This window comes from Dicentrarchus labrax, unplaced genomic scaffold (assembly GCF_905237075.1).
Source record: "Dicentrarchus labrax unplaced genomic scaffold, dlabrax2021, whole genome shotgun sequence".
Taxonomy (NCBI): Eukaryota; Metazoa; Chordata; class Actinopteri; family Moronidae; genus Dicentrarchus; species Dicentrarchus labrax.
This window is the reverse complement of record NW_026136714.1, coordinates 15,049,398-15,070,384: the sequence shown is the minus strand read 5'-3', so window position 1 is coordinate 15,070,384 and position 20,987 is coordinate 15,049,398. Positions and strand designations below refer to the sequence as shown.

At 41.6% G+C, this 20,987-nt stretch overlaps 1 protein-coding gene across 9 annotated transcripts in view; it reads right to left on the bottom strand.

Annotated features, from left to right (window-relative positions):
- LOC127376633 (rho guanine nucleotide exchange factor 28) overlaps positions 1-20,987 on the bottom strand; it is a 41,628-nt gene that overhangs the window by 3,153 nt on the left and 17,488 nt on the right. For 3 of the 9 annotated variants that reach the window (XM_051423698.1, XM_051423700.1, XM_051423706.1), the window contains 27 exons: positions 14,067-14,188; positions 13,506-13,879; positions 12,519-12,693; positions 11,885-11,996; positions 11,563-11,643; positions 10,565-10,607; positions 9,553-9,642; positions 8,822-8,945; positions 7,849-7,993; positions 7,520-7,575; positions 6,781-6,838; positions 6,165-6,297; positions 5,743-5,873; positions 5,487-5,627; positions 4,803-5,053; positions 4,599-4,724; positions 4,377-4,494; positions 3,518-3,772; positions 3,358-3,434; positions 3,085-3,263; positions 2,791-2,888; positions 2,500-2,691; positions 1,280-1,411; positions 995-1,128; positions 858-905; positions 369-473; positions 55-219 (listed from right to left, as the gene is read on the bottom strand). In XM_051423698.1, coding sequence (XP_051279658.1) covers positions 55-219; positions 369-473; positions 858-905; positions 995-1,128; positions 1,280-1,411; positions 2,500-2,691; positions 2,791-2,888; positions 3,085-3,263; positions 3,358-3,434; positions 3,518-3,772; positions 4,377-4,494; positions 4,599-4,724; positions 4,803-5,053; positions 5,487-5,627; positions 5,743-5,873; positions 6,165-6,297; positions 6,781-6,838; positions 7,520-7,575; positions 7,849-7,993; positions 8,822-8,945; positions 9,553-9,642; positions 10,565-10,607; positions 11,563-11,643; positions 11,885-11,996; positions 12,519-12,693; positions 13,506-13,879; positions 14,067-14,188 — 3,665 coding nt within the window. The remainder of the gene's footprint in view (positions 1-54; positions 220-368; positions 474-857; positions 906-994; positions 1,129-1,279; positions 1,412-2,499; positions 2,692-2,790; positions 2,889-3,084; positions 3,264-3,357; positions 3,435-3,517; positions 3,773-4,376; positions 4,495-4,598; positions 4,725-4,802; positions 5,054-5,486; positions 5,628-5,742; positions 5,874-6,164; positions 6,298-6,780; positions 6,839-7,519; positions 7,576-7,848; positions 7,994-8,821; positions 8,946-9,552; positions 9,643-10,564; positions 10,608-11,562; positions 11,644-11,884; positions 11,997-12,518; positions 12,694-13,505; positions 13,880-14,066; positions 14,189-20,987) is intronic. The other 6 variants (XM_051423704.1, XM_051423707.1, XM_051423701.1 and 3 more) reach the window with 5 other exon arrangements.

The following is a 20,987-nucleotide window of genomic DNA, read 5'->3' as shown; positions in this document are numbered from 1 at the left end:
TGAGACAAATGAGAGCATATGCAACTCATGCAAGAACCTCAGCATGAGGCTTACCTGTTGTTTCTCTCTGGCCAGACACTCTTTGTCCCAGCGCTGTTGCTCCTGTTTCAGCTTCATATGGAGTTTCTGCACCTCATCCACCTCTTCTTTCTTCCTCTCTAAACCCTTCTTTTCTACTTCCTCTTTCTTCTTATCCATACTCCTCTGCTTCTCCTGCTCCTGGGTAACAACAGAAACCGGTTCAATATTTTCACACAGAGACAACTGAATTCTAGTCTAACTACCTCAAAACACTGACAGGTTGGTATGGGCTTGTATGCACAGTAGGAAATATATTTACTCTAACATGAATATCATGTGACAGATACCTGACTGCTCTGGAGGGAAGTGAGTGTTCGGAGTTGAGGTCTTTCTCCCTCCTGGAGAAGGAGTTTCTGGACTTCATGGCAGCTGTCTTGGAGGGTTACGGCAGCCTGCCAACACAGGGAGGAAACACCTGAACACCTTATTGAATCTGAATCCTTTTAAATCCCTTATAAAATGTATAAAAAAAATTATCTTTCTGTGCTATTTTAAGTAATAAATAAAGAAGAAAAATTTTCTAGATAGATTACATATTTGCTCTTGAGCCAGTGTTTTGTTTTTTAATAATATAATGTAATAAATAAAGAGAGAAAAGATAAAAGATTCCATAAGTGGTCTACCATGGTTTTTGAATAGGATCCAAAATGGATGCATCTGTCAGAACCTGACCCAAGTCATATTTAATACCATTTTGCATTTATACACAGAATACCTAATAATCAATGTTAATGCTTAATGTGTGCATTCAGCCACAGACACTGAAACCTACTGACCTGCAGACTATACAGAAGCTGAGTCAGACTCTGGACGCTCTCTGCCACCTACAGAAAATTGTGTTATTACAGGGGAACAGTAATGCATATTTACTTCATAAACAAACATTGCTCATGGGGAAATACAATTGTTGAACCTTTAACAGTGTCCCTTTGTTGTCTCCTCTTCTCAGCTCAATAGCGGAACTCCACAACACGCTATCCAGCCCTGTTAGCTCGCTGTCTGATCCAAGAGAAGTGGAGCTCATACTGAGCGTGCTCAGATAATCTGCTGTAGCAACAAGAAGAGAAGAAAGGTCCAAGTAAATGTCACTGCTTGGCCTGCACATATTAATTTGATTCACCCACATTGGTCAAGTAGTATGTGGGAAGCGAGGTCAACTTAAGGACAAACTTAATTACAGGGTATATCTGTGACTCACGTTCAGAGGGAGACTCCTGGATGCTGCTGCCGTGACTGTTGTAGCTGCAGCCCTCTGGTCCTCGGACAGGAGAGCTCTGATTTTGTACAGAAAGGCCATCACGAGCCTGCAGAAGTGCGATCAGGTTCTCTGCTGCAGAGGAAGCAGATATCTGTCAAAACTTGTTATTATTCCGTCTGTTTTCCAAATGCCAACCATGGCAACAAGATAAACCTGCATTATAAAGAATCCCCTTTGGTAAATTAGTAATATAAGTAATATTATTGAAATGTATAATTTAACACACAACTGTAATTAAAATAAAAGGTTCAATATGTATTTGTTCAAATGCAGTGCTGATGTGCTGAGGGATTTCCTCTTATTTTGGCTAATTAGTGCTCAGGTTGAGATTGGGCTAAGCTATGTAAGGAAGTCACCAAAGAAGAATGATAAAGGTGCAGGTTGGCCAGACCCAATAGACATTTTTTATAGCAGACAAGCAGACATTTTGTCTTTGTTCTAGCAGGAAAAACCGCAACAGCCTTTGCACATGGGGCACCAGCTCTACCAGGTCAGCTACTAGGGCACCCCCGCATCATTTATATATGCATCCCAGGAAGCCATGCATTAGTATTCATTCAAAAAAACAAGGACCTGAAAATGGCAAAACTAAAAAGGATGCAGCCATTTTTAATGGCTAATCATAGCTGTCCTTTTTCTGACATATCAAAATGTCTGCTGTGAAAATTGTCTACAGGTGCAACAAAACTAACTGGAGAGTGAGGGAGGTGTCAATAAAGCATTGTCTGCACACAACAGCAAAACAAACTGCAAAACAGTCTTGAGTATTGAAAATACCAGTATTGGTGTACTGTGGCTATGTACCAAGGATTTAAAGAGATAGATACAATCTGTTTAAGATTAATAAAAACGTATGCAGGTGTAAAAACAGGGTTTCCTTCTAAAGAATCTTGCTTAGAGACCCATTTCAGCGAGGGGTCAGCTCTGTGCATAAAATGCTATAGTGTTAGATGAGATGTTTGGTACAGTGTTTTCCATATACTATAGATTTTATTTCACAGAGTCAAAGTCTGCTATTCATGTTCATGTTTTAATGTAACTTAATCACTAGTCATCATCATTAACCATCATTAGACTTGTGAAATATGTCCTTGTACTGATGCATTAATGCAGCGGCATGCAGCCCACACCATTTAGTAGCCATACAGCAGCTTTTCTACCTTCTCTGAGTGCAGCAGTGAGCAGTGAGGAAGCCTGTCTTGGTGTCTCATTGTCAGTGTCTGGTTGTACCAGCAGATGGCGATGTGATACAGATTCTGGTGAGCGGAGGGTTAACTCTGTAAGCTCGGCGTAAAGCTGCAGCTTCTCCTCCAGGCTGTTGCAGATTTGCTGGTCCTGACCCAACAGTGTCTCTACATAAAACAAACACTAAGATTAGGACTGCTTGTTGTTTATGCGACGTTTCAGCTAACAGATCAAATGTGCAAGTGGACACACAAATGTTATCTTGCCTTGGAACTTGGTGATCTTCTGAACTCTCACTTCTGCTGCTCGCCTGGCCTCCTCTGTCTCAGCATTTCGCTCCTCCTCCTCTTCTTCCTCAGGACAACTGTAGAGGTAGAGTAGTTTAGATAATTAGTAACACACATGTATACACAGCCTGGTTAGTGCGTGCACACGGATTCGGATTAGAAGCTCTGACATAATAAACACTGACAAACACTGTAGACTTCACACGCACAAACACAGACAGACACACACACACACACACACACACACACACACACACACACACACACACACACCTTTCTACAGCTTGACGTATGTGTCTCATCCATGCATTCCTCTCATCTCTGGTGGTTGTGTGAACTTCATACATCTCTGGTCCCACTGAGGAGGCCGAGATGAGGAACATCCCTCTCTCCTCGTTAGCTACTTCTCTAACAATGAGTTTCTGCAGAGGGATCACAGGAGGCTTCTGGTCCTGAAAAAGCAGATAAAAGCCGTGAAGATGGGCTAAATGATGGCGAGACATAGACAGACAGCTGGACAAGGTTTCTCTGACTTCAAAGGCTTACCACAGCAGCAAATATAAAGCGTTGATCTTTCTCTTGTAGGAAAACCAGAACGTCTGTGAGCAGAAGAGCCAGCGTATCTGAAACGAAGAGTAGAATTAAATGTAGATTGGTTGTCTGTTGAACGCAAAAGATCTTGTGGCACAGATGATCTCATACACACCTTTTAGACGTCCAGTGGCAGTCTTCCAGTAGACCAGCCCCTTATGCTGCAGATCCCTGTGTTTGCTATGCAGGTCCTGTTTGCGAAACACCTTGCCATTCTTTAGCTTGGCAAAACTCTTGTTCTCCAGCCGTGCCAGCACTTCCTGCAGCTCCTGACACTTCTCATACTTATTCACAGTAAGGTCCACTGCAGCAATTATGTCACGGATCTGAGCCAGGGCACTTGATAGGTCAGAGTGTTCCTGACTTCCTTCTGTGTGGGACGGGAAGGGGTAAAAGAGAGGTCACATTAAAATAATGTTTAAGCCTGTATGAAACACTGTTTTTCAATTAGACAGCCTGCAAAGTAAAAATAAGTTAAGTAATTTGAGGACATTTAGGCTCTTTTTATATTCCACACGTCTGCATCCATAGCAGTTTTATACAGATTGGCTTTCTTTATCCATTAACCACTGATTGACTCATGAAAGGTAAATATCATTCTCAAGCATGCTATTAAAAAACATCATCATCTATCGCTAAAAAAAAGATAATACAAAATTGATCATATTCTCATCAGTTTCAGTTAGTATGACACTGACAATGGACACCACCTATTTTTTGTAATCAATATAGCTAGCTGAATAGTAGTACTTTTCTTGGAGTAGTCTGACTTGAAACATGCAATGTTGCAAATATCTGCATCATGTTACCAATTATAGTATAAATATATAAAGTATATATTATAGTATATATGGAGTTTTCTAATGCAGGAACATTAAAATGTCCCTTGTGTTGTCGCTTTCACAGAATATGTGACAGACTTAAGAGTTGCATATATTTGTGATTTTGTTTTGGGCACAGTAGAGCTGACATACCCTGAGTGTACAGTAATATCCTCTCCAATAGCACTGGGTACTTGGTGATCCGCTGAGTGACCAGCAGGATGAATTCTGGCACCTCTCTCCGTCTGACCAGAGAGTTATTGCTCTGTTGCTGTTGCAGAGAGGGAAACACCAAAATGAGTACCTCTCCAATCAAGACCTTTTACTGTAAAACCCTTATTTAAAAAGCTTATTTTGGAGCTGAAAGAAGCTTACTTTGACAAAGTTTTGGAGTTTTTTGTTTTGTTGCTGTAGCTCTTTGAAGACATTGACGGCCTCTGTGTGATGGCTGCAGAACTCTCCGTACACCTGCTTCATCTTCTCAGCATTTTCATCTGAGAACTGAGAAAGAGGCCATAAGAGACTGACTATAGACATGTATCTGTGTGTGTTTATGTGCACGAATGCATCTTCACCAACCTGCTGAAGCAGTACATCTCCAATCTGACGGATGAAGTAATTCCGGGGGTTCTCAGGTTGGGTTGCGGCCTGCCGGCATTCCTGCAGCGCCCCAAAGAGGTTTCTGTGAAAGAGCAGCAGGGAGTCCAAACAGGGGAAGATCCGGGCCACACAGTCCCAGTCCAGCTGCAGCTCCTCCAGCATGCCTCTCCTGAACACCTCCGACATGACCGTCAGGGTTTGGATGTGGTGCAGCTCTGTCTGCATCAGCTCTACATGGGGCAGTAAGAGTGCATTGTGGGTAGTGAAATAAATGTGCATGTTTATAGGTGCAGATGGCTGAAATTATTATTAATTAAACCTCCGTGGGCAATGGGATTACTCTGGCAAAATAATGCTTGGCTGAACCAAACCGCAAGGGATAAAAGTGGCTAAATAATTGTTTCAGTAACTAATTTCAACAAATTCCTCCAAGAAAGGACATTTGTGTAATAAATCTTTTTGTGGGTTCCCAACTTGGCAGTTTTCACAGTATACACCGTTTTTGTGTATGTTTACCAGCTTTTTAAGTAATTTAAATCAAGCCCAAATCAAGTCTGCTTCTCTCCCAGTGAGTAACCTTGATGAAGTGTGATTCATTTGGATGCACCCACTGAGGTCTGACATGCTCATAAAAAATACTGTATGTAAGAAGAAATGTCCCACCATAAATAACATCCTGACGTTTAATTGTGCGCCTGTCGTGTTGCCTGCAAAACTCCGGACTAACTGCCAGACTCCATGACTCCACCTCAAGTCCCAGCAGGTCAGCTGACAGGTCGCTCAGTAGAGAAGCATCAACAGCATCTGCAAGAACAGTAAAGTATTTTTCTACAGTCTACAGCAATATTCTATGTTATGTTATTTTATGTTATGTAGGAGTGACAGTGCGCAGGCTGTGATGTAAGCTCGTCTTCCTCACCCTGTGTGGTGATCGGCGGCTCGGTTGACGGAGGAATCGCTGTGACAGGTGTTCCCTCATCAGACAATGAGCTGTTGGTGCAAGCTGTCACACTGCACTCACTGTCCGCCCCTGCTGCATCACTCAGCCGTCTGTACAGGAGCAAAGCAAGTCAGATCTGAACATGGGAGTTCAGCATTTATTTGGAGACTGAAGTCACATTTTGCTGATATTTTATGCCAATATTCAAGATCTCATTGTTTTCAATTATACAGTGTTTTCCTGGAAATTTATAGATATGAAATCAGTTTTGGTTAATAATAAATGTAAAGAATAAAACAGACTGTAGTGTTACAGATGTTTTTATAGTGGTGATCATATAGCAAATTCAAATATCGTTCTGATGTATTGGTTGATGAAAAGCAGGAACACTTCCATTCTACCTGCTGTCTATAGAGATAGAGAGGCTTTTGGAGAGAGGGGCGACTGTTTCTCTCTTCTCTCTGGTCATCGTCGGAAGTGAAGAGGAGGAGGAGGAGGAGAAAATGGAGGCTGGAGAGTTGTCTTTCACAGAGTCTGGAGGAGAGACCAGGAGTAACTGGATTATAACGCTGCGAGGAGGTCTGCATTTGTTATTTTTCATTGTTTAACTGGGCATGCAGCCCACAGTTGTGACAATATGTTGTAGTAATTAAAGATGATTGTGTTTGACCTTGACACCTTTGTCAGACATCAAACATTCAGTGAAGACACAGAGCTTCACATTAAGAAATAAAATGATCCTGTCAGTGCAAGAGAAACACCCAACCTCTGTGCTCATGCATGAACACACACATAAACACAATCCAGGCCAGATCCCCCACTGAGACAGATTAAAATTTAACTTTTTTTTAGCAGGGAAAGAAAAACAGGGAAGAGGGGAGAGTGGGGGGGTGAGGAGCAATGACTTTCTTAATCCACTACAGGAAAAACAAGGGAGGACAGGTAAAAAACATAATCAAAGACCAAGGGAGGACGCTATGGGAGTGGGTGGGGGGGAGGCCATAATTTCTGACTCACTCTGTGGGAGAGACAAGGTCTTGCTTTTCATCAGCACTGCATTCCTCTCCTGTGGCTTCTGAAGAAACACATAATCATATTAACATCAGCAGCTGTAAATCATCATTTTTGTGCTTTAAATATCAGGTTGTTGTGGTAGTAACATAGCAACAACAAATTCAGTCAATACTGGAGTCAGTTTATGTCTACAAAAAAACATGAAAGAAACCCCCCCCACAACTCTTGTAATACATCATCAGTTTGCAATGTCCGACACATTCCAGGAGTTCCTTTGTCACCAAGTGTTGGAATCTACTCTTCCTGTTGTACCAGCTTCCTCACCGCCTGCCTCTACTTCAGTGGCTGATTTATTTCTTTTTTTGGCATTTTGCCTTTATTAGACAGGACAGCAGACTGTGACAGGAAACACAGAGAGCTAATCTGTGTTGCTAATGCTTATAATGGTAGATGCTACATTTCCCATAATGGCATCTACAGAATCTTTTTGTTAGACCTCAAGCAGAGATACCCATTATTTTCTCACACTTGACAAATCTTCTTCAAAGCCACAAAAGACATTATCCACCTGTGTGAGTAGTTCTAACCGTTACAAGTAAGCTGAACTATATGTGTAAAATTGGTGGAATGCCCCTTTAATGGTAGAAAACTGTCATGTCAAAATTTTAATATAGGCCCAAGTCTGACTCCTCCCTCTAACAATTTGATGAGATGAATTGAGGTGCGTGGTGTCAGTGGTTACCTTTCCACAGGCTGCGACAGACTCTCTGCAGTTTTTATGGACATTCAGGAAACAGTCTACAGACAAAGGCAGATGAGATCCAATTTAATTTCATCAGTTAACCATTAATAAACAAATTTACCACATCTCTGGACTCAGTGTCCAGATGGCTGTCAAACTTCCCTGCTCCTCGTGATCGATGTTGACTTTGTGAGAGGAAGAAAACTGACTTCATGTCTTCTGTTAAACAAAACATCAAGGCAGCACGTGCGAAGAGATTTACACGAACCCTAAACAGACCAGCCACTACAGACATAAAACAACAACAGTACTGACAGTGCAGTACTTACTGGAGCACTGCAACAGCTCCTTCCCAGAAACAGACTTATCACAGGCCACACAGAGAGCGGGACCAGATGGAGACACGGGAACAAACTGGTGTCCATTAGTGGCTCCGGACTTCTCCTTTCCCTCCTTCACCTCTTTCCCCTTCACCTGAAGCACAAGTCATAAATATTTTAAACTCGCTCATTCAGCTGACATTTACAGCAGTCAATGCCACAATATCATGTAAACCACCAAAGTAGAAATAACATGACACCGAGCAGCAGCAGAAAGAGGCGTACAGCGGTCATCTTCCTGCTGAACACACCTGTTAAAGTGGAGTTAGTTGAGATAGAGGGGCCCCTGAGTGAGCTTTTTTGTTTACTTTGTTAAGGTCCATGGAGACTGGCTGCTGTTGTGGTGCTTCATCCTTAGGGAGACATTAGGGGGATTCCTATCTGTATGTGTGTGATAGTACATTGTTTATTTTCTTATCAAAGTTTACAAGGAAGTCTAAGAGTGCATGTTTGTTATTTGACTGTTCATGTGCATCGTGCGCCTGTACATACATAGAAACATGTTCTTGAACACATTCACTTGTGTTTATAAGATTGAGAATATACTATGGAATGTGTTTTGGTTCCTCATGCTGTGTGGAGGGGGTCTACGCATTATGTAAGAGGATATTTTCACTGTGTCCCGTTGCTAAGACTTGAGGAGAGGGAATTTTCTCCCTCACCAAATAAAGGCACCAGGCATAGACAAAAGCTCCCCAGCACAGGAATCCTGACCTGGCCCGTCTGAGAGGTGGTAAACCTTTAACTGCGCTACTTTGGGAGGCCTTTCAGCTCTGACATTTTATATATATATATATATATATATATATATATATATATATATATATAAATTCAACAATAGGGATTACTATAATCATGTTTTAAACACACGTAGGTGAAATCTTAGCCAGCAGGAATCATATTTTTCTCTTTGTGGCCTCACCTTGGTCTTGTTGCGAGTGCTGGACATCCTGTTCTTGAGGAAGCTGAAGGTCCGGCTGACTTTGTACTTCTCTGACTCGACCTTAGACGGTATTATGTATTTGTCCCACTCCTCATCCTCGATCCTGTTTCAGTTTGAACATTTCAGTCAACGGTGATCACTTCAACTTCTACCATTATTTTGGCCTGTGGAAGACTGCAGCATTCAAGCCCAACATGCACACTCCTTATAAAACTAATCATTATTTGAGTACTTTTATTATTCTAAGAAGAGTTGGATAATAAGGCACATTGGTGTCATGCTGGAATGAAAGAATGTCCAGACAGTCTTCCAGGACCCCTGGTCTACAGACTATTACTCTTAACAACATGCTTGGCATGCTTGGAAGTCACTATGGACTCTAGTGGATGCTATTTATAGTGTGACCTTGGCAAGATGCAATTAATAATGTGTCAACTATTGACAGCAATGTATGCTAGTTACATTACACATTCTAGGTGAAAGGCAACAATGACAGAACGTAAAAGAAACATGCAATGTCACATCAAACCTATACTGTAATCGGACATAAAAAAGTGTTAATACAGTCTGCTTCTGAGGATTCATTATTAAATCGACTGCAACGAATCCATGTGGTTAATGGAGGAGTTGGGGGAATGGTTTTACAACAGCGGTTAGAATGAGTTAAGCTACACATGCATGGCCATGAGGCCATTTTGGTGAAAACATACTCTTTGAGGAACTCTGTGAGGGTGAGATGTTGGAGTGATGCGCTGCTCTCCTCTTCTGCTGACTGGGCCCGCTTACGGAAACCCAAAACCCTGCGTGGATATAACACACCTCAGACCAGATTGTTGTGTTTCAGCTCATCAGGAGACTCAAAATGTTAATCATATGATCATCTGAGATTAGAGTCTACACACAGTTTCTGGGCCTAATAAAGTGTGCATGGAAAAGAAAGATGACCACAGGTTTTACATGTGAATATTCAAATGGATGTTTGTGCTACAGGCTGTTTTAGCAACATCCACATTCTGGTAACGCTGGATGGATAATGATTGTGAGGGACAAAAATGAGTCAGATCAGGCTGGTGTTGTAAATATTGTAGTATTAATATGCTTTATTATAATACAACAATCTGATGATCTAATATGATAATCTAATTGCCTAATATGATCTTCTAAAATGTTTCCTCTGTTAGCAATGCATGGTTATTGGCAAACAAAATGTATTAGCACATGATAAATTTATGAGACAGTGAGATGAAATCAGCTGTAAGATGGATATGGATTGTGGCATTTACGAAATGAAAGAAGATAAGCAGAATTTGCCACATGGTAGGATTGTAAAGCAAATGTTAATTCAGTACAGCTAGTCTATATTGACTACAGTATGTACATACTACAAATTCAGTATCATTGATGTAGTCTAGACATTATCTGAATGTTTCTAAGGTCTGGAGTCCAGGAAAGTTTTGCTGTTTACTCAGGGTTATTTTGAGGTTGCAATCAGAGCGTATTCTGGCCCTTGCCTTATGACAGGAAGTATGTCACATCCTGCACACTCAGACCCCAACCACAGGTTTTATACTGAAGATACTCATACACATGCAAACCGCACACATACACACATGTAGGCACATCTGAGCCAATGTCTAACCGCTGGTCAACACAGATGACTAAAAAGGGAGGAAGAGTTGAATGTATTGCTCCTGAGCTCATGAAATGACACATTGGTTTTACCTCTTTTCTCTGGGAGTCTCTGACAGGCTGAAGGCTCTCTGCTCTGTAAGGTAGAGAAACAAGGACAGGCAAATGAGTAAGCCAGAAATATGTGCCAATAAAAGCGAAGACATTATTATAGATTCTGAGTGAATCAGCCGAGGGTGTTAAAAACCATCATCCCCAATCAGAATTGAGTTAGAAGCAAATACAAGAGTCCCTGAAACAATCTGGATCCAGCAAACCCCCACCGAAAAAGAACAAACAAAGCACAAGAGTTTTGCCTTGAAAAACCAGATGACACCGAAGATGGAAAATCAAAACCAAGAGGGAAACAAAGTATGTACCAAAATGGAAGCAAAACAGAACCCTCAGAGTAGAAACAACTCCTCCCTCCGATGATCTATAAAAGTTAAGTAGAGAGTATTTTCCAAAGATTCAGACCTCCACTTGTCAGTCATTATTAAAATGAATAGAGGTTGGATTACTATTGTTTTATTACTAAGAAAAAAGGCTTGACGTCAAGCTCTGGAGAAAATCTGCTCTTGATCTCCCAGCAATTCAAAATAACAATCAATATGTTCTTCTCCGAGACAGTGGTTTGTGCATTGCACATTATGAGTGCCGCACTCACCACCAAATACAAAGCCACATATATAGGGGTGCACAATTTGGGCCACAATGAGAAACATCAGTGTTTTGCAAAACTGTGTGATCAAAATATTTAGATAAATCATTTAACAGCAAAACATGCAGCAAAATGATTTAGTTTCTTCCTAAAACATGACATTTTCAATTATTCTACTCCAGTTTTACCATGTTGTATACAAATACTTTTAAATAACACTGGGTTGTGAAAAGTTTAAACATACCAGATATGCCCTTTAATTGTGCAGCTCTTGATAATCACCAATTTATCCCGCAGTTCACCAGAAAGAGCAGAAACACACCCTGAAATGTAGTCACCGATCAATCAGCAGTGTATAAGGTTGCTGTTTGACGCATGTTCTTGTACTTACTAACTTGGTTGAGACGAGAGAGGGATTTACAGAGAGATAAAGCTTGAAGTAGAGAACGACTGCCGCTGCTGAATGCACCATCTACACGGGACAAAGCACGGCCTTAATGCTGCGCACTCGCATGTACTCATAAATACACGTGAGTGGCGAAGCTGTATCAAAGCATAGCTGACACTCAACACGCAAACACTTTATAAAAGGTTCAATTGATTTATGACACCTGTCCAGTCTGCCCCCTGTTAGGACATGTGGCACATGTGTCCATTCAGCTGACTCCTGGGAACAGAAAGGTCACAGGGCAAAGGGGTCAAAGTTCACTCACCTTCTGCCAGGTCAGTGATGGCTGCGTCTCGGTTTAGCAGCGGCCGTGACGGCTTTGCCTTGGGGGAGGAGTAGGAGTAAGAGCGCATACGAACCTCGGCTTCCTCTGGGTTCTGGGTGAGAAAGCAGATCAGAAGGAAGGGATCAGACGGAGCTGTAAGATCTAACAGATCTACTCCATATATCTGACTTTTTGTTTACCTTATTGCACTTTTGACGGTCTGGACTATCAACTGGTGACTGTCTGTATGACATGCTGTGAATGTTTTAGTGCTTTAAGTTGCACTTTCTGTATGGCATAAGTTTTTTGTGTTTTTTTATGCTTGTAATATATTTTTAGGATAAAAACAAACGTTTTAAAGTTTTAACTAAGAATTGAACACAAGATTGATAAATGTGTGTTCAGTACATCATGTCAGTGGAAACAGACTCTACATAGGTGATCTGCTTATCTGTCAACTTTTAAATCTCTTATCTAAAGGCCAATAATATATAGAGACCGTGTTTTTATCTTAATAATAAAGGCATGAGAAAACCAGGAAGAATTCTGACTATGGCCACAGATGAATCCACATACTGTGCATGGAGAAAAACACTGCTGCTGGTTATTTAATACATTTCTAATCAGGATGTACCTTGGTGGATTGGTGCGTGCTGTCTGAGTGTGTTCGGTTGAAGTCTGGCGACGTGTCAAAAGAGTCCCTCTCCTCTCCTGAGCTGGATCGCAGGAAGGACTGCTGCTTTAAAGATGAGCAAGGGTACGAATGTCCCAGTATGTCCTCTTCTCCACTGTCACACTCAAGACTTGGACTATTTACACACAAACACACACATACAAAAGCATAGATGTAAATGCACAAAATTCAGTGAACTGTCAGTCCACATTAAGCTGGACTTAAAAAAATAAAATCCTGCTGGCTGTCAAAAAGTCTAGGAGTTGAGACTACAGTTGAAGACAACAAGAGATTCAATTCAGATTCCTCTCTTAAAAATCCACCCAGCCCCAACATTATCATGATGTCTCTGAGTGGCCTGTAACTTAATTGGGGATAAGATGCTGACTCTGTGTCCATGATTACCACAGATAAGCGCAGATGGCCTGGATCTTAAAAATCACCATGGACAGTCATCATGGCAAATCCAGGCAATATTCAGGCTTTAAACTGTGAAACATTTTGCCGGCTCCAGTGCTCGCAAAGAAGATCCTGCAGCACTGAGGAAACTGGAAGGAATGTTCAGCAACTTCAACACACAAACAGCTCAATTGTGTCCAGGCTTCCTGTCACTTTCCGCACCTTCACGGACAATATCGCTGCACAAAATGTGCAATGCTGTGAAATGCTTTTGCTGAAATTCCAAACAGATGATGCTTGATTGTCCTAGTATGCATTAGTCACAGGAATGTTTCTTATCAAGATCACACAACAAGTTTCTAAATCTGTGCACTGATTTTATTTTTCCAAAAACTCAAGGAATTAAGTTTGCAATGATGCAGAGTGTTTGTTGTCTCACTTTAACATAAAAACCTCAACCAGCCATATTAAAAGTTAATTAAATATAATACTTCACAATATGTATGCCTTTGATTTTTTATTCAATAATTAACATTAACAGTGTCCTACCTCAGGCCCCGACTCGACTCTGTCAAGCTGCATCCTCTACGATTCAAAGCAGGAGAAACTGGCAGGCACTGCTGCGTCTGACGCCTCTGTGTTCCCTCGAACAATCGGAACGGGGAAGCCAGCGGGGAGGAAGGAAAAGACGGGGAGGAAGCAAAGGGAGAGGGGGGAGAAACACGCTCTCTGTGATTCTCCCGGCCGGGGCCCTGAAGTCCTCTCTCGCCATTATGGGGTGAGGATGGGTGCCAGTTCTGCGAGCAGTTCTTTGAATCAGGGGGAGTCAGGGAGAAGGATTCCCAGCATGGGCTGCCAATGTGGGCCACGGGGCTTACCTCCTCCTCCCCTGGAGAGCGGTATTTAATGTCAGCGTCATCCACCTGGAACAGACAAGTCAAGGGAATGAGAAGGAACCTTTCCACAGGCTGATTTGTAGCTGCTGTAATGGAACATTTTACATCATATGAGCCAAGTCTGCTTTTAGTTTAATGTTTTAAACTATGTAACTGATTTACACAGAATATTTTACTTACACTGAATAGAAAGAAAGACTAATTTCCGACTCACCTGGTCCACCAGCATGGTGTTGGCGTACACTCGGTCTTTGCCATGTATCATCGCTGACAGTCTGGCAGCTGCAGCCAGAGTCGGTGAAGAGGCCTGGCTCTCCCTTATGGACTGGCTTTTCTCTACATGGTGAAGGGGGCATAAAGAGAGAGAGAGACAGAGAGAGAAAGAAAGAAAGAGGGGGGATTTTTCAATATTACATTTGGTTTCCACAGCAACACCAAATAATTCACAAACACAGGAAGTGACATAGACATCCTGGGCAGTTGCATATCATTGTTCAGGACCAAGAGTCTCTGTATGTGTATGTGTGTGTGTGTGTGTGTGTGTGTGTGTGTGTGTGTGTGTGTGTGTGTGTGTGTGTGTGTGTCACACGTGAATGGGTGTGCTTGAAGTCGTGAGTGGGCATCTGTAGGCATGTTTCTTCCCCACCCTGCCTTCGATACAGCGGTTGAGTGGAAATAACTCCTGGTGAGCACACAGTAGCATTGAGAGGAACCCTTTCAACACAGTAGAGTCACTGTGAGCAGTAGCCTGGCTTTGCTGTTAACAGAGGAAAACACCCCTGCTCTCAAAACACACACACAGCTCCCTCTGCGATGTTACTCTGCACAAAACACAGCCTCTCCACAACACAATTTCTTGGAAAATATTTCAGGTTAGAAAACCACCTACAGATATGCACAAAGAGGCTGAAAGGTAATAGTTACAGCGCTTACTACAACAAATCTTTGAGGAGACATATATGCAACGCAGTATTGTTCAAGCTTATTTGCACAACAGGATGAAATATAACTTAAAGATCCCCTCCAGACATGTGTTAAGACATATACAAATAGTCTGTGGAATCCATTATCAGTGTATGTGCGCTGGCAGTTTCAAGTTTCTACATGACACTTTGCAAGTTGCAAATTGGACTCTGGCTCGTAAGACCCTCCCCTTAAAATCTGATTTTCAATGAGCACAGAGAAACTTTCCACTTTCAGCAGATGAATGTGAAAACATCCTTCTAGTGTCAAACTATGCACATACAGCGGGTAAAATAAGTATTGAACACGTCACCATTTTTCTCTTCATATTTCTAAAGGTTATATTGACATGAAATTTTCACCAAGGTCGGTAACAACCCATGCAATCCACACATGCAAAGAAATCAAACCACAGATGTCCATAAATTAAGTTATGTGTAACAATGTGAAATGACACAGGGAAAAAGTATTGAACACATGACGAAAGGGAGATGCAAAAAGGCATGGAAAGCCAAGACACCAGCTGAAATCTATCAGCAATTAGAAAGCAATCCTGCCACTTGTCAGTGCAAATTAATATCAGCTGGTTCAGTCCCAACTAATGGCCTATAAAAAGGTGTCTCATCACCAAGGTGTCACACAAGAAACAGCTCATGATGGGTAAAACCAAAGAGCTCTCTCAAGACCTTTGCAACCTTATTGTTGCAAAACATACTGATGGCATTGGTTACAGAAGGATTTCTAAACTTCTGAATGTTCCAGTGAGCATTGTTGGGGCCATAATCCAGAAGTCGAAAGAACATAATTTCACCTTAAACCGGCCATGACTAGGTGCTCCTCGCAAGATTTCTGACAGAGGAGTGAAAAGAATTATCAGAACAGTTGTCCAAGAGCCAAGGACCACTTGTGGAGAGCTTCAGGAAGACCTGGAATTAACAGGTACAATTGTTTCAAAGAAAACAATAACTTATGCACTCAACCGCCATGGTCTGTATTCACGCTCACCGCGCAAGACTCCATTGCTGAAGGATAAGCATGTTGAAGCGCATTTAAAGTTTGCTGCACAACATTTATTTATTTATATTTATATATATATATATATAGATAGATAGATAGATAGATAGATAGATAGATAGATAGATAGTCTGGTCAGATGAGACCAAAATTCAACTCTTCGGATGCCATAATACACAGCATGTTTGGAGGTCAAATGGCACTGCACATCACCCCAAAAACACCATACCAACAGTGAAGTTTGGAGGTGGAACCATGGTGTGGGGCTGCTTTTCAGCATACAGCACTGGCAAACTTCATATAATTGAAAGAAGGATGAATGGAAAAATGTACAGAGACATTCTTGATAAAAATCTGCTGCCATCTACCAGGATGATGAGGATGAAACGAGGGTGGACATTTCAGCGAGACAATGATCCCAAACACACAGCCAAGGAAACTCTCAATTGCTTTCAGAGAAAGAAAATAAAGCTGCTAGAATGGCCCAGCCAATCACCTGACTTGAATCCAATAGAAAATCTATAGAAAGAATTAAAGATCAGAGTTCATAGAAGAGGTCCACGGAAACTTCAAGATTTGTTTGTGCAGATGAATGGGCCAAAATCACACCTGAGCAATGCATGCAACTAGTTTCTCCATACAGGAGGTGTCTTGAAGCTGTCATTACCAACAAAGGCTTTTGTATGAAGTATTAAATACATTTCAGTAAGTGTGTTCAATGTTTTCCCTGTGTCATTCAATTTTATTACACATAACTTTAATTTCTGAAATTATTTATTTTGGTTTCTTTGCATGTGTGGATTGCATGGGTTGTTACCAAAATCTGGTGAAAATTTCATGACAATAGCACCTTCAGAAATATATTTACTGAGAAAAATGGGGACGCGTTCAATACTTATTTTACCCGCTGTACATCATACTGCACATACATCATACTGCACAGTGAATTTGTGAAGAAAGAAGAAAACACACTAATATACTAAAAGTCCAATTTAACATTAAAAAATGATTTATTTTATGGTCTGCTGTGCACACACTCCAGAACAGCAGCAAAATGGATCTTAAAGGACCAGTGTCAGGGCAACTAACTGAAAACCGATTGCGTCTGTATTTGACGACCTGGGAATGAGAACAGGCTGTGAAGTGTGTATGAGAAACTACAGTGCCCACGAAACTAACGAAAGACCGGAAAGGCTCTATCTACACCAAGTGTTTGTCCTTTCTGAGCTACTGTAGAAACATGGTTGTTCAACATGACAGACTCCATGGAGGGCGACCCGTGGTATCTGTAGATAAAAACGGCTCATTCAAAGGTAACGAAAATGCAACGATTCCTTCATTATATACTAATGAAAACATATTATATTCATTTTCTGCCAATAGATCCTCCCAACAGTTACACACTGGAATATTACAATATGACTCTTTGTCGAAGGCTGTTTCCAAGGTAAAAAATGAACTCAACTTTAAAGCCGACATGGACGAAAAGTTTTATAAATGCTCAGATAAAATGGAAATTTGAACATCTACATTTCCATGGCAAGCTCCGTCTGGCTCAAGAGTAAACTTTAAAACTCAAAGGCTTGAGGTGTTTGTGGCAAATGTATGTGAACTTACTTTTCCAGTGGGTATTACAGTACGAAACAATGTCTGAGTGAGTTATCTGTCCAATCTCACTGCTGAACATTAGCGCAAAATAATCTAGAAAGATATGATCCAATCTAGAAAGATGCCCTTGCTCTATGATTCTGAGGAACTGTCATCAACATTTAAAGCACTGCCATTTATCAGGCTTTCAAATTCCCACCTTAACCAATCAACATCACCAAATTACAAGGAACTTACCCTCCCTGCTACTTATCAATCGACCAACTCCCACTCAGTGGAGCTTCTGAGTAAGCAGAAATAGATTGTGGTTAAATTCAGCTGCTCACGGGTATGATAGCCTTATGCATGTCAAGTCCAGCAACAAAAAGGAGATTTCTCAACCTGAGAAGCATTCCCTGGAAAAACAGAACTTCTAACCACATTAGCAACAGCTCAACTTGTCACTCTAACCAGGAGAGAAAGCCTCATTAGCTCAGTTATATTATTATGTTCCTAATGACAGTCTCACCTTACGCTGGCCAAGCCCTGCCTGCAACAATGCCAAAGGTGTAAATACATGTCGTTGGCACTGTCATTTCCACCTAAACTCCTCAAGCAGATATTAAATCTAGACTTAACAGTCCTCTGTGAAAAAACAAATCCATAGTTTATCCATAGTTTCCAAGCTGCCAGCACCGCAGAGCAGAAGAAGAGAAGTCCAGCATTTGTAGCAGAGAATAAATCAGACCAACAATTGGCTGTGCTTCCTGTAGACGGTGAGTCCAATAAATCTGAGAGCCAACAGGGAGACATTGATGAGGACACCAGATGATCCCTGTTCTATCCACATCAAATGTAAAGACTCAAGCTGAACCACTGCAGGATGTCCAGAGCTCGAACTGCATCATATTTCCCAGAACGTGAATGCGTTGTAAGTTACTACATTCTGATAACAGCAGAAGATGGCACAATATAAGCATTACAACCTGTTTGTCTGTTGGTTAAAAAAAATTCTGTATCATCTTAGTCCTACATGAAAACATTATAATGTGTATGAACCTGAATCCAGATGCATGATACTTGCACAAAGTCACCTTCTACTAGACCTAGACCTTCCAATATGTATCACAGGATTAGTTTTGGACGAATATCAGATCCTTGATGTGGGTCATACCACCGTTTGAAAGCAGACAGTGTTTCATATAAGTCCACTTAAGGAGCTTGACAGACAGGACTAATAGTTAAGGTTCTGGGCCGGGTCCAAAGCCACAGCTGGCTGCCACGGGCCTGATCATTCACACACCTCTGACCCATAAACACCACCTCAGTGAACATTACTGTCAGGCACTGCAATCTGTGTTTAACATTAGTTAACTGGGGGATAACAGAGTAGCATGGAGTTCATATTACTAACAAGTTAGAGCTGCACAAAATCAATCTTTCGGCCAGAGAAGCTATCTTTATCGCTGAGACAGAGGGGGCTGTCTGCAGGTAGCCATTTCAAAGAAGATTTGAAGGAATGCAGAGCAATGTGTGGGGCTATTTCTATAGGATTTTGCTCACAGAAGGCATATTTGGATGTGATGTGATATTCAGAGCATGTCCCTGAGCGAGAGCCAACCCTATACAGTAGCAGCGCCTGGAGCAGCAGCAGAGAGAAAAAGAGAGAGCTTGAGCTTTACAGAGACCCAGACAAAGACCGTAGTCACTGCCAGGTTTCCAGACCAGGGCAGTTAAACAGAGAGAGTGACCCTTCAACCCATGCACACCCCTGGGAGAGAGAGATCGAGGAAGGCAGGATGAGGGGGGGTGGTTGTCACAAGGGCTCTTTCTCAAGATTTTCTCTCGTTGGAGGCTGCTGGTGTGCTGGCAAAACAAAAAGTTCAAGATAAACAGAGCATCATAATTGTTAATTGTGTTAACACTCAGGCTTGTTTATTAGTATTAGTATTAGTATTAATGCCTTATTTGTCCGTGCTGTCCTTTCTTTCATGATGTAAGTTGATTTTGAAGCACCGCACTAAACAACTGTCACTTTGGAGAGAGCTGGGAAAAAATCAGGAGCAGAGTAAAAAAACAAGCAGAGTCTAAAAGAATCACAACAGAGGGTGTTATTACCTCATAAAAGTGGAGAGGTAATTATTCCACTTCAATGTTCATGGAGGGCCGTTTAAATCATTAAAACAATTGTCCACCAAAATCCACAAACCCACTCTGAGTTATGACACCTGCGGTCAAACATCCCAGGCCAAGCATCACATTGTGCATTCTCGCTGTGTTTACATTTGAGTGCGTCACCCGGCCCAAGACATCCAGGAAGATGTAAACCCAGAGTGAGTAGCGATCAGTCGTCAGAGTGAAGAAATAAACTTGTGGCTCCACACACCTGAAATCACATTTCACTTTGCAGGTGCATTGTTACACCAGAGCTGTTTTACTTCAGATTCTGACTTCTGAACATGTCTAAATCCACTTGGACAATATATGGTCGGTTTAAAAAGGTCATATAGCGCCGCTGTTTCTGCTCTGTAGCTGAACAGCACAGACAGGCAGTGTGTATAAAATCTGCAGATGTCAATCTCAATTAAGAAGCAATAACATGGATAATCTTGCAGAGGTTTATGGTGAAAGATGAGGAAAAGAGCGCTGGAGTTGAGCCATGACACAGACATGGCAGTAACTTGATCTTCCTCTGTGTCTCTTGCTCTTGCTCTGTCTCTCTTCCCAAAAAACACACTGACACTTGCACACAAGCAATGAACTGTTTAACTATTCTGGTTGAATTTTGCACTATTTTAAGCATTCACTTCAGCTCTCCCATGACTAATGACGGAGCAACAAACGTGTATGCCAAGTTTAAGCAGCAGAATTAACTTGATTTTAGTTCAGTTTCTCATAAAATTGTCAAACTGTGGCAAACACTGAACTTGACCCCCAGGGACACTTCGGTGACGCCAAAACTGATTATGATTATCAACTGCAGGTCCCTTAATAGAGGTATATGAAGGCACATATTAAGCACCGGGTCTCACTTCATGGATCCCAGCCGTCACATGAGGCCACGACTCCTCAGCAGGGTTCATTCATGTACACAACTGTGTGGCCCAAGGACGTCAAAAAGCCCCACAGCACTCAGTCAGCTTCGAGTAGACATCTGACATTCCCCAACATACTGTCACATATCAGGTTACATCACTGGCAAACAAGCAGTTATCTCACTCTGATTGACTTGCCGCTGCAGAGGAGGCCTGTGAATAAGCATGTGTAATGGGAACAGTCTAATTTTAACTTTATTGTTCCACAGTGAATGGCCAGACGTTTCTGCCATGATGTAGCTATAAGAAAAGAGATGTAACTGAGAAATAGTCTGTGTGTAAACAAGTTGGCCACTTTCTTTCTGAGTCACCCACATGCATCGTATGTCTGTCAAACACTGCAGCAATTAACATAACTTTCTGTAACTCCATTCCAAGAATATTTGACTGTCTGTGAAATTAATCAACCTTTATGGACACTCATACAAAGAAGTCAGTGTGACAGGATTGAAAGACAGTTCTTCTATAAATAAATT